The sequence below is a fragment of the Microtus oregoni genome, unplaced genomic scaffold, assembly GCF_018167655.1.
Source record: "Microtus oregoni isolate MIOR12 unplaced genomic scaffold, Mior012 000012F_ref0000307, whole genome shotgun sequence".
Lineage (NCBI taxonomy): Eukaryota > Metazoa > Chordata > Mammalia > Rodentia > Cricetidae > Microtus > Microtus oregoni.
The window spans coordinates 54,670,160-54,682,292 of NW_024543071.1; the positions used below are offsets into that span (position 1 = coordinate 54,670,160).

At 52.5% G+C, this 12,133-nt stretch overlaps 1 protein-coding gene across 1 annotated transcript; it reads right to left on the bottom strand.

Annotated features, from left to right (window-relative positions):
• Positions 1–2,456: 2,456 nt before the first annotated feature.
• On the bottom strand, positions 2,457–3,887 carry LOC121453768 (fibroblast growth factor 4). The gene is made up of 3 exons (XM_041660676.1): positions 3,560–3,887; positions 3,075–3,178; positions 2,457–2,633 (listed from the first exon to the last, which is right to left on the bottom strand). Exons 1-3 carry the CDS (start codon positions 3,885–3,887, stop codon positions 2,457–2,459), a joined length of 609 nt encoding a protein of 202 aa, XP_041516610.1.
• Positions 3,888–12,133: the final 8,246 nt, after the last annotated feature.

Genomic DNA, 12,133 nt, shown 5'->3' on the forward strand with positions numbered 1-12,133 from the left:
ATGTGGCAGCTGTGACATCCTTGCTTCCCGGTTTTCAAAGCCACATTAGCGTGTACACAACTGGCTAAAATCTGTCTCCCTGCCCCCATCCTGCTCAGCTGCAAATAGAAAAAAGATGAAGCGGACACAGCGAGACACGTTTGCCATTTTTAATATCTTCGCCAATCATTCCCATCTCCCGTGGGGCTCTCTATACATGATCGAATGCTTCTCTCCGATCCAGTGTGCACAGCACATACTCTCTGGGTCGGCACCTGTATTAACTACAGACCGACTCTTTGTAACCAGGGCAGATACAGAAACCTTAAACCCATCCCACAACAAAATTGCAAAGGTACAGCCTTGTTCTTGGACACAGACAGGAAAGGAAGCTGCTGAAGAAAAGGACCAGGATGTTAGGGAGGACCACAGCCTGTCGGAGGCAATATGGCCGCCAAAAACCCCATCAGAGCAGGGCAAGTGCCTTCCACCTGTAGTCTCAACACTTGCTGACTCAAGCAGGAGCCATTCCTGGCTACAGAATAAGACTCCACCCCTCATCTCATCCCCGCCTCTCCAAAAAAGAGGGAGATATACTTTTGATTGAGTGGCCTGGCATGTGCCTGACTTCAGCCCCCAGCACCTAATAGTGTCTGTGGCCCTGCGCCTGTAATTTTAGCACTTTGGAAGTGGGGGCAGGAGGATCAGAAATTCAAGGTCATCCGCAGTAACTAGCAAGTCAGGGCCAGCACGGGCTAAGAGTCCGTGTCTTAAAAAAAAAAAACAAAAAACAGTAACAACAACAACAAAACAAAAGACCTTCAACTACCTTTCCCCCAACACTCTTGGAGTCTAGGGCCTGTTTTCAAAACCACATAATCTGTATTGTCCTGTAAGCCAGCAAACAGCAAGGGAAGTTTGGGACAGTCTCCCACCTCAGCTTGGGGCGTGTCCCCTTCTTTCTTGGGCTGTGGTACAGAATAGTATTTAAGTATCCGATTAGCATTCAAACAAAGAGTTTTTGAAAGGAATGTGAAAGACAAAAAAAATGCCAATCAGATTTTCCCCGTCTTGCTGTCTGTAGCCTCCCATAAAGTTAATTTGGGACGTGGCTCAGAAGCCTCCCAGCAAAGTCTTAACGTCTTGTGGAGAAGCATTTGGGGCATTCGCTCTAGTGAGCTAAGGTCATTTTGTATAAACTCCAAAGAGTCATTCATTAAAATTAAATGTTTGCCCTCACCTCAGCCCTTTTTTTAAATGCCGCCGACCCTGCCTCTTCCATCTTGGTCTCAGCGACAGGGGTTACATTCGTAAAATATATAAAGAAAAATATAAGGGTTACTTGACTTGGTGACCATATAGTGCACTCCGACAGCTGGCCGCACATATTTTCACCATGAATACCCCTTACTAAAAGTAAATCATTGGGTAAAGATAGCTGGAACGTGACAAGAGTCCAGCAGGGCGCACGATGCTACATGTGGAAGAGAAGCCGGCAGAGTCTCCAGCTTGATCACCAGGGACTCAGGAACTCTGAGGTAGATGGGAACAGAATTCGAATGCGAACTCCTGCAGGCAGAACGCCTTAGGGCTGGGAAGGACAGTTCACTCTCAAATTGTGGAGTTCCAGTACAAAGCTCCCAAAATTCAGGGAAGCTTGTTTTTCTCCGTTTGCAAAACCACTTTCTGTTATATCCTGACAGGTCATCCTCTATCACAAAAAGTAGAATTTCATCCCTAGAGTCTTGAGTTGTGGCACATGCACCTCCTTGTCCATTCCTAGTTCCTTTCCCGGCAACTGACAAAGTTCAATGGCTACAAGCCACGTGCCCTGTTTGGCCAGTCCAAAAAAGGCAAACAGGAGTTTATAAAGTTGTCTTAAGGGTCTCTCCCATCCGGTAGGTCGAGGAAGATTGACTGCTAGAGAGTTCAAAGATCAGCCATGGAGATCTAAAAACAGAGGCGGGAGGACTTCCAGGACGCACTTCTGTCCCTGGAGTAAACCGATCCGTTCGGGTTCATACCAAAGGGAGCTGAGGGAGCGGCTGCTTCAGGATGCTCCCGGACTGGAAGGAGCGATCGCAGGGTCCTCCTCTGACTGGCTCAGAGGCCCTAGGCAGGCCTTTCCAGACACAGAGAGGCCAGACACCCTTGGAATCTGATGTCACCGAGTTTTAAGAGACTCACACATGAAATAGCAGCACTCCCTGGGCTTTGATACTGAAGCAAGCCCGTCCCTACTGCACCAAAAAAAGTCTTAAGCTTCATTGGATTTGTTTGTTCTTTTGGTCATTTCCCCCCACCCAGAAAATGAAAAAAAAAACAGAATTATAAATAATTGGGCATCAGTATATACATATTTAAATAATTAATTTAAATATCTTACACCTGTTTTTGCAAACAGTTCTCCATGGAGAGAAAGTGCTCCTCCTGAGGGGTGGGGTGTGCTTCCGAGGCTGAGGCAAGGCTCCGGAGGGTCACAGTCTAGGAAGGAAGTGGGTTACCTTCATGGTAGGTGACACTCGGTTCCCTTTCTTGGTCCGCCCGTTCTTACTGAGGGCCATGAACATGCCGGGGTGCGCGTAGGATTCGTAAGCGTTGTAATTGTTGGGCAGAAGAATCTCTTTGAATTTACACTCATCGGTAAAGAAAGGCTACGAAAGAGGACACAGGGTGAGCCAGGGACCTGTTGCAGCAGAGCCCAAGAGGTCTTTCTAGGCAGGGTGTCAAGTCTGTCTGTCCCAGGCTTCAAGGAGTTGTTAAGCCCACGCTAGGCGGAGTACAGCTCACCTGCCCGGTTCCTATCAATCTAGTATCTCCTGCCGCGCGCGTGTTCTGCCTGTTGGGACTCATCTCCGTTGGACCCGCCTCTCTCCTAGGATGCGTTAAGTACCCACGTACGGCCGGCAGAAATAGGGTGGGGCAGTCCCTTTGGTCTGGAAATGCAAGCTGCTTCTGGCTATTTTGGCTGAAAACCTCGAGACCCAGTAACCAGACACAAGTGCGTGCGTGTGGGTGGGGTGTGGGTTTTACAATCCTGCTAGCCTTGTACAATGTCTCCAGCAGGTGCCCAGCCAGACCCCCCGGGTACTTACCACACCGAAGAGCTTGCCCCTGCTGCTCATGGCCACGAAGAACCGGCTGGCCACTCCGAAGATGCTCACTACTCCCCGCTGCACCGGGGAGAGCTCCAGAAGGCCTAGGGTGGGAGTGGGGGCGCAAGTCAGGAAAGCGTAGGTGACCCTGGGCCCACACAGACCGTCCACCTGTGAACCTCTGGAGACCTCGATGCTGGGGTGAGTGGAGGTGAAAAACTCGGGGTCCCTAGCGCAAAAATTAAGAGCTGGTAGCCCCCAAGCCTGGCCTCAGTCTGGGCACTTGTCCCGGGCTCCCGTGGGTGCGAACGGACGAAGGCGCTGGAATTCGCGGCCCTGGGAGCCCAGGCTTCCGAAGGCGGGAGGCGGGGCCCGGCCGGCTGCTGCGCTCCTGGTCCTCGGGTCCTAAGGGACGGAGCTTGAGCCGGCACAGTTCCCGGGTCTGCTGCTCGGGTCCTTACCCTCCCAGCACGTCCCGCACTTACTGTCGCCGGTGTCTGCGTGCACGCCGCCGATGCGGCCGTCGGGCAGCACCTGCAGGTGGAATCCGATGCCCACGTTGCAGTAGAGCCGCCGCAGTCTTTTGAGGCCCAGCAGGTAGTCCCCTGCGCCGCTGCGGACCGCCGCTTGCGGGGGTTGCGCGGCCACCGGTAGGCGCGCCAGCGAGCGGGCCACCAGGCCATCCCAGCCGCGCCCCAGTTCAACTGGCCGCGTGCCGTTGGGTGCGGCGGCCCCTCGACCCACCAGGGCCACCAGTAGGGCCAACAGGACCCTGGGCAGCAGTGTGCCCGTGGCCGGCCCGCGCTTAGCCATCCCGGCCCGCGGGCCGTGCGTGCGCTCGAGAGACGGGCCGTGAGTCCGGCGAATGCTGCGCGACGGTCGAGGCTATGGGAACAAACGGGCCTGCAACGGTGGCGGGACAGTCCCCCGCGCGCCCAGCCCCGCCGAGCAGCGGTATATATAGCCGGCGCCCCCTCCTACTCGCTGGCCCGCGGGGCGTCGGTCGACTGGGAGCCGGGGCGCAGGCCGCCTGCCAATCACCGCCGAGGGAGGAGGCGCGGACCGGGTGGTGCCTACTGTCACCTGGAGAGACCCCAGCCCCTAGCTTTTGGCTCCGCCCAGCACTCGAACCTGTTAGTCCCGCCCCTCGGCTCTTTGCTCCACGGGGCATCTCTCGTCCTTCCTCCTTGCGCGAGGACCTTTGGGGACCCGCCAGAATCTGGATCCTTTCTGGTGCGCCAAGGATTGACCTGGACTGAGGGTGGGAAGTAGCCTGGCCACACTGTAGTTTAGCTATCGGGGTAAACTCCCAGGGCGGCACGATCGGTGGGGAACCAAGTCTAGGATGGTCCCAGAACCTTGGAAGTTTCCAGGTCTGCCAAGTAGAGGGTCGAAGCCCGAGCAGCAACCACGGAGTGGGCGCTTCGAAGTGAAATCGAGTTAAGGACATCCGGGGATAGCCCAGACTTGTGCTCCCCTCCCAGGCACTTCAGGCAAGGACAGAATGACAACTGGCGGGACATTGGACTCTTGGAGTCATCAGTTCCCTCCCTCCAATTCCAAAACAAGGATTTTCGGGTGTGGAGGCCAGACTTTCCCAACCCGGTAGCACGCCAACCCTGAAGGGCTCTGGAAGGGTCCCTTCCCCCACCAGTACCCCTCCCCACCCCCGCTGTGGCCATTATGGCTTGATGGGGCTTACTGGGCAGAGCTCTGGTAATGCGCACCTAGGTGTGAATATCCCTGTTCTGTGTTCTGTGGTAGCTGAGGAGCCTGGAGCCAGCAGGTGACCAGGCTGCAAAGCCGGGGGCTCAGAGCCTGCTACACCCCTGACCTCACAAGCAGTGATTGCCACCAGAGCCTTCTCAGGGGGCAGTGGTTTCCTCCTACCCTCGGTCCCTGGGCTTGCACCAATCTTTCCTGGACCTTATTCAGAACGCCAAAGGGAGTGGAGCCAGGTCCTGAGACTACCTAGTCTTTAGTGGGGGGTTACACCGTGTCTCCAAATCCCTTGATGAGGCATCTTGATGCACTTGGCAGCCTGGGATCTCTGGGGCCTCCAGTGGCCTGTAGAGCTGCTGCTGGCCTTTCGGGCTCCCGCCCCACACACATCTCTTCCCACCTACAGGTCCCTAATTTCCTTGCTGGCCTTGGTCTGAGCACTCCTGGGTGCTCTCTGATCAGACCTAGGTCGTTGCCCTGTACTAAGGCTGCTGCTGGTGGTGAGCAGGTTCCCCACCCCCACCTCAATCTGGAGATGCATCCATGACTCTGTGACACTGCAGGAGGAGTCCCTGGCTACCTCACTTTCTGGGTGCTCTTAATAGCAGAGACAAGTGGGGGGGGGGCTAGGATTGGACACTATCATCCAACTGCCCTGGGGTCTGGTGCTTATGTCTGCCTGTGGCTCCAAAACCTACAGTAACTGCTGCAGGCCCCTCACCCTCCATGTTCATTAGTGTCAGGGAGAATATGGAAGCATGGGTAAAGGTAAGAGCCCCATGGACTGAGCCCAGCCTGTCATCGTACCCCGATGTTATACTTGTCCAGCTTCCCTCCCTTTCCCTAGAAGGAAGATCCAGAGATCTTCTGGCCATGACTCCTGCTTACCTACCCTAGGGTAGCATCCTCCAGGATGCCTGTGTGCCTCTACTCCTCCTGCTTACCTGCCCTAGGGTAGCATCCTCCAGGATGCCTGTGTGCCTCTACTCATTCCATTTGCTGCCAATTCTCAGCTCTTAAGAGTCTTACTGGGGTCAGGCTTGGCGGTCTACACCTTTAATCCTAGCACTCAGAAAGCAGAGGCAGGTGCATCTCTGAGTCTGAAGCCAGCCTGGTTATATTGTGAGTTCCAATCTAGCCTGAGCTACAGAATTCTCAAAGGGAAAAAAAACAATCACTACAAAAGTCTTCATTTATTATGTGTCCCTGTCCTTTGATACTGTCACCATCATGGTGGGACCAGTCTGGGCCTGTCTCCGGAACTTGAGACATAGTAGGTGTTCAATGGTGCTTGTGGATCAGTAACTACTGGCTAAGGCAGGACTGGAGCAACTCTTCTAGTAAATGCTGGGCTCAGTGCTAAAGCTTCTAAGTACCTGGGGCAGACAGAATGGAGTCAGGTGACTTTAGCTTAGATGAGTTCAGGCCCTGAGCTTTTCTGCCCTGCCACAACTCTGAATGTCTAGTCTATCACAAATTTGGGACATAGGAAGATCTTGAAGCCATCAACTCTGGGTTCAAGTCCTGCCTCTAGCCTGTTGGTCACAAGTGACCTTTCACTTACAGATTGCTCCCAGTCTACAAAATGAGCTGAAGCTGTGGGCTGTGGATGTGACTCATTTGGTAGCATGTCTATCTGCCATGCGTGAAGCCCCAGATTCCAGCACTGACCGACCCCAGGCAAGGCGTGATGGTGCTCACCTACAATCCCACCTCTAGGGAGATTGAAGCAGGAAACCAGAAGTTCAAGGTCATCCTCAGCTACAAAGAGGGTTGAGGACCAACGCTTGCTATGGGGTCCTAGCAGAGGCAGAAGGGGGTCCTTTGAGAAGAGGCTGAGCAAAGTCTGGGCTGGGGTGACTCCCATAGGACCGGGCTGACAGCACGTGCTGGTCTCAGAGAAAGAACCAAGGCCCCGTTGAAAGTCTACACACAAATCACACTGCAGTAGGCTGTGAGTGGAGGCGAATGGGTGAGCGGGTGGGACAAGGCTCAGCACTGAAGCACGCGGTCAAGGCCCAGACCAACGACCCTCAGAATGTGACCTTGCATGACCTGTGTTTTCAAAAGTCCCTGTGTCAGTCCCTTGAATAGCCACTTCTCCCTGGGAGCAGCACTTCACCTAGCAGCCAGTTTAGCTGTTAAGAGTTCAGCAGCTTCATCGTCATAAGAATAAGAATGCATGAAAATTGGGTTCTAGGCCCGAGTGGGGGGAGGAGGCTCTCCTCAAGGGCCCAGGGTAAGCTTTACAAATCACAGCAAGGCTTCCCGATTTAAATCCATCTTCTGGCCTCAGCAATCCCTTTATGCAGACAGGTAGGGGGTGGGGGAGACCTGGCAGGTGGGTCTGCCCAGCCTCCAAGAAGGTGACACTTACAGGCCTCCAGAGTAAGGAGGAGGTCGGCTAATATTTTCCTTAAAAACAAAACAAAACAAAAAAACATAAAATTGGCTGAGCTTGGTGGCACACGCCTTTAATCCCAGAACTCAGCGGGCAGAAGCAGGAGGATCTCTGTGAGGCCAGTCTTAAAGTTTCAGGCTAGCCAAGGCTACACAGGGAGACTCTGTCTTTAAAAAGAGGATTGCTCTCCAGATAAAGACACAGTGCACGACCCTGGGCCTGACTGCCTAACTTCAAATCCAGGAATCCGCGTGGTAGAAGGAGAGAAGCGACTCTCACTGCTGGGCTGCCTCCCCACCATCCAGCTCCCCAGACTGAAACTATGTCCCCTTAAATGCTGACTCATCCTCCCCCCCTCCCCCTTGAGCCCACATCCTGTGGAGCATAGACTCTAGGGACAAGCCATCAGCCTAGCTGCGTGGGGCCCTTTGTGCCGGGCCTGGCTCACCGCTTGGAATTTATTCAATGTATTCAGCAGGTACAGCTGCAGTCCTGCCTGGATTCCCTTCCTTTTGAAGACTAAATAATATTCCATCGCTAAGGGACCGTGTTTTGTCTCCCCCTCCTTGTCTGTCTGTGGACCCTTGGGCTTCTATCCTGGGGCTGCTATGATATACTGTACCACTACCTCTCCCCCCCCCCCCCAAAGGGCACACGCTTATCTGACCCCAGCCTTTCCCTGGATTGCTGGGTTACATGGTAATTCTACACTGACGTTTTAGGGGCGCTGCTGTCCTTTTCAGGCACTATCCTTAGCAATACGGGGGATTGAGCCCACGATGGCATACTGTGAGGCCAATACCCTGCTTCTGAGCAACAGCCTCAGTCCATTTCAGATTTTTAAAAAAGATTTTTTTAAATTTTTATTTTATATATATATATGTATTTTGCTTATATGTATGTCTTATGTATGTGTGCTACATGCATGCACAATCCGTGAAGGCCAGAAGAGGAAATCAGATCCCCTGGAACCGGAGCTACAGAGAGTTGTGAGCTGCCACGTGGGTGCTAGGAACTGAACCCCAGTCCTCTGCAAGAGCACTAAGTTCTCTTAACCACTGAGCTGCCTCCCCAGTCCCTGTTTCAGTTTTGTTTTTTTTTTTTTTTTTTTAATTATTCCAGGCCTGGTGGCACACATCTTTAATTCCAGCACTTAAGAGGCAGAGACAGGTGGAACTCTGAGTTTGAGACTTCCCTGGTCTACGCAGGGAGTTCCAGGTCAGCAGGGGGTACACAGTGAGACCCAGTCTTAAATTTACCTAGTGATTTACTTATTTATTAGTGTGTGTGTGTTTCTTTCTTTATGTAGTCCTTCCTGTCCTGGAAATTTAAGGTGTGCTCCATTGCCACCTGTTGCTTATGGAGGTCTTGTGTTCAGAAATTGCCCTATGTTTCTCTGCTCTTTTTTTGCCCTGGAGCTAGTCCCATCAAGTCTGGAGATAGACTACAGCAGCTCCTAGAGTTGCAGCTCAGTAAAGCAGAGTCTCTCAGGAGCAAGTGTGGGGATCCTCCCCATATGAGAAGTGGGTGGTATCCAAAAGAAGGCCTCAGTTTCTTTATCTGTCAGATAGTGATGTTGAACCTGCCACTCTGGAGACTTCTCGGAGGTCTACATGGGTCCATCTGTGCTCGGTTCTAGAAAGGACGGGATACCAGAGATGCAGACACACTACTACCTTGCCTGTGTGTGGTGTCTGGGCCACGTGACCCCCGTCTTCTCACCTGCCCTGGCCTGCTGCCTTGCTGGCTAGCCACGATTACCTGGCTGTCTGACCCTCTGGGTTCTGATCTGCCTTCTGTGTTGCACCTTCCCCACTGACTGAGGACCAGGTGACGGGCGCTCTGAAGCCCTCTTCGCTGGGTAAGTTCATTGAGTTAGGGGTGAGTGGCTTAGCCAGGCTGACCACTGCCTTTGCGTGACCAAACCCTGTCAGACGTCATCTTATTGTCTCCGCGGCAATTGTTCACTGCAGTGTACAGCACTGGGCAGCTGGCTCAAGGTTACAGAGACAGTTAGTGACAGCAGAAGATTTAATTCTGCCCTGGGGTGCCTAAGGCAGGCTCCAGGCCATTCTGTCCTTGTTCAGTTTCTCCTTCTGCGCTAATGATCTGAATCATGTTTGCTACATGAATATTAGGAACTCAAACTGTGCAGGCCTGAGTAGGGGTCAGGTTTCGTGAGGTGAACGATCACCAGGAGCCACCTGCCCACTGGGAGCCCACAGATGTGACACCCAGTCTCCCTATCCCTTAGCAAATCAAAGACACGAAAGCCAGAGACTTGAGAGAGGGACACCCTTCCCCACCATCCCCCACCCCCAGGAGAAAGCCAAGATCTTCTGCCCACCGTCCACTCCCTTAGGTGGGACAAGTCTTTGACAGTCCCGGGGAAGGGACACCTCAGAAAGACCCAGGACTGAGAAAGAGTGGCCTTCAGAAAGTAGATGCTCCAGGTGTGTGTGGGGGGGGGGTGCCAGGGCAGAAGTGGGGATCGTGGGGGAGGTCTGGGAGGAGTGGAGGGGGGTCTTTCCAAAGGAGATTTGTCTCTTGGATTCCTGGTCTCCATTTACCCCATGAATGTGTCTGGAAGTTTTCCAGGCCTCAGGTACCCAACTGAGTCTCAGTGAGCAGAGGGACTACACTAGGAAGGCTGAGGGCAGCTGAGTAGGGGGTGACTCCCCTCTCTTAACAATCAAGGCTTGGTTTCTCCTGGAGACCCAAAGAGTCCGCTCCTGGTGTGGACACAGGATGGGGGAAGAAGGAGTCTAGGCTTGTGTGTGTTGTGGGGGGGTGAGGCTAAGAGAGAACCCACCCACTCTTCTGCTCACAGCCTTGGGAGACCTCAGAGGAATTACCACAGAGATGGTAAAAGGTCATTTTAAAGGTCAGACTTGGCCTCTGTGTGCCCCGCCCCCAGCCATGGATAGGGTAGACTGAGCTCAAGGAAGGGTCTAGACAGGGCTCTTGTTGGGAGTGACATCCTGCCCCAAAAGGCTCTTTTGCCTTTCTCTTCCCCAAAGGGAGAAGGAAAAAGGGCAGGGAAAAAAATCTTTCCATTTCCCTGCCTGGCAAGACTCCATTCCCCAGCCTAGAACATTCACAGGTTCCAGGGCAAGAAACGATGATCTTCTAAATCTGGCAGAGACTCTGAGCAGACAAACTGGGCCCCAATGCCTGTTCCTTCCCTGATGGGCTGTGTGGATTTGGGGGAGTCACTTACCATCTCTGAGCCCCATAAGTTTACTGTGAAGTTGGAATGCTAATGATGTTTCCTGGTAGAGTTTTAGGAAATCTGTCATGAGACAGGTTGGTCCCCATCAAATAGAGACCTTACATGTGTGACTCAGTGGGCTTTTCTCCCTCCTGTCCTTCCTTCCTTTCTTTGATTCAGAATCTTATGTTGTAGTTCAAACTGGCCTAGAATTTGCAGTAATTCTCCTGCCTCAGCCTCCTACCATACCAAGCATCCCTTGTACCTTTTAAAGCTGAAATTCAAATTTTATTGTCAATTATTATACACTCCATAACCTTATACACCTCAAACACTGAAACTGTGAAAGACAATTCTTCCATAACTTTCATGACTCATCCAACTGTAGAGATAGAATTCAATGCAGTGATTTTTGGAACATTGAGAGGCTGAGCAGACAGCAGTAGCATTGTATCTGTGCAGCTGTTACCTGTATGCGCATCATATGTGTGCAGTGCTCTTTTAGGCCACAAGAGGGATTCACTGGGACTAGAGTTACAGACAGTTGAGAGCCACTATGTGGGTGCTTGAAATTGAATCCAGGTCCTTTGTAAGAGCAGTAAGTGCTTTTAACCATTGAGCTACCCTCTCTAGAACGTTGTTTTTTTGTTTGTTTGAGACAGAGTCTCACTGAGTAGCTCTGGTTGTCCTGGATCTCACTCTGTAGACCAGACTGGCCTTGAACTCACAGAGACTCACCGTCTCTGCCTCCCTAGTGCTGGGATTAAAGGCGCAAGCCACCGAGCTTGTTTCTTCAGAACTTTTTAGTCTCTCTCTCTCTCTCTCTCTCTCTCTCTCTCTCTCTCTCACACACACACACACACACACAAACACACACACACACAAATACACACCACAGTGCTTATGTGGAACTGTGGAGATCAGAGGTCAGCTTTGGGGGTCAGTTCTTGCCTTCTGCCATATGGGTTTAAGGAATCAAACTCAGGTCACCAGACTTGGTAGAGAGTGTGTTTACTGGCTGAGCCACCTCACTAACCCTATTATCTATCTATCTATCTATCTATCTATCTATCTATCTATCTATCCATCTATCCATCTATCGAATCTCACTCTGGACCAGGCTGGCCTTGAACTCTGGAGAGCTCTGCCCATAGGTACTAGCTACCACGCCTGTTTTTGTGGTGCTGGGTGTGGTATTAGGGAAGAGCTCCACCGGCCCTTTGCTCCTCAATTAACTAATTTCCCCTGTGCAGGGACTTGAGCCTCTTTTGCTTTGTTAACAGCTCAAAGGCTCCCTCCCTCCCCCAGGTGGCAAAGTTCCTGGTTTTGCCTTTCTTCCCCCTGGACTGTGTGCACACACACTCTTGTGTGGGACCCATAAGCAAACTGTATCTGCCACTCCTCCCTGCGCCCTCCTGGACCGGAGTAGAGGGAAGGAGGTGGCTGATGGCCCTCTTTCAATACAGTCCTTTCTGGGCTGTGTCTGTGGGTTCTGTATTAGGGTGTCTGCCGACTGGAAGCTGCACAGAAGCTGGTCCAAACTGACTCCCTGCTCTTCTGGCTGCACTCAGCAGGGATGGGCCCGGGGGCTGCACCGCTTCTCACTGGTTCTCAGGGCTCTCCGGTCTGCCATGGTGTACGTTTGGAAGATCTAGTCATTGGAAGGAAAAAAAAAAGACCCTAGCAGGCTCTGATCCTCTGTTTCCCCAAGATATTAGTGGTGCT

Coding starts and splice junctions, on each gene's coding strand:
- LOC121453768 (XM_041660676.1), bottom strand. CDS start 3,887: ATGGCTAAGCGCGGGCCGGCCACGGGCACACTGCTGCCCAGGGTCCTG. Junction 3,179..3,559: donor GCACGCAGACACCGGCGACA/GTAAGTGCGGGA, acceptor CTCCCACCCTAG/GCCTTCTGGAGCTCTCCCCG. Junction 2,634..3,074: donor GGGGCAAGCTCTTCGGTGTG/GTAAGTACCCGG, acceptor CCTCTTTCGTAG/CCTTTCTTTACCGATGAGTG.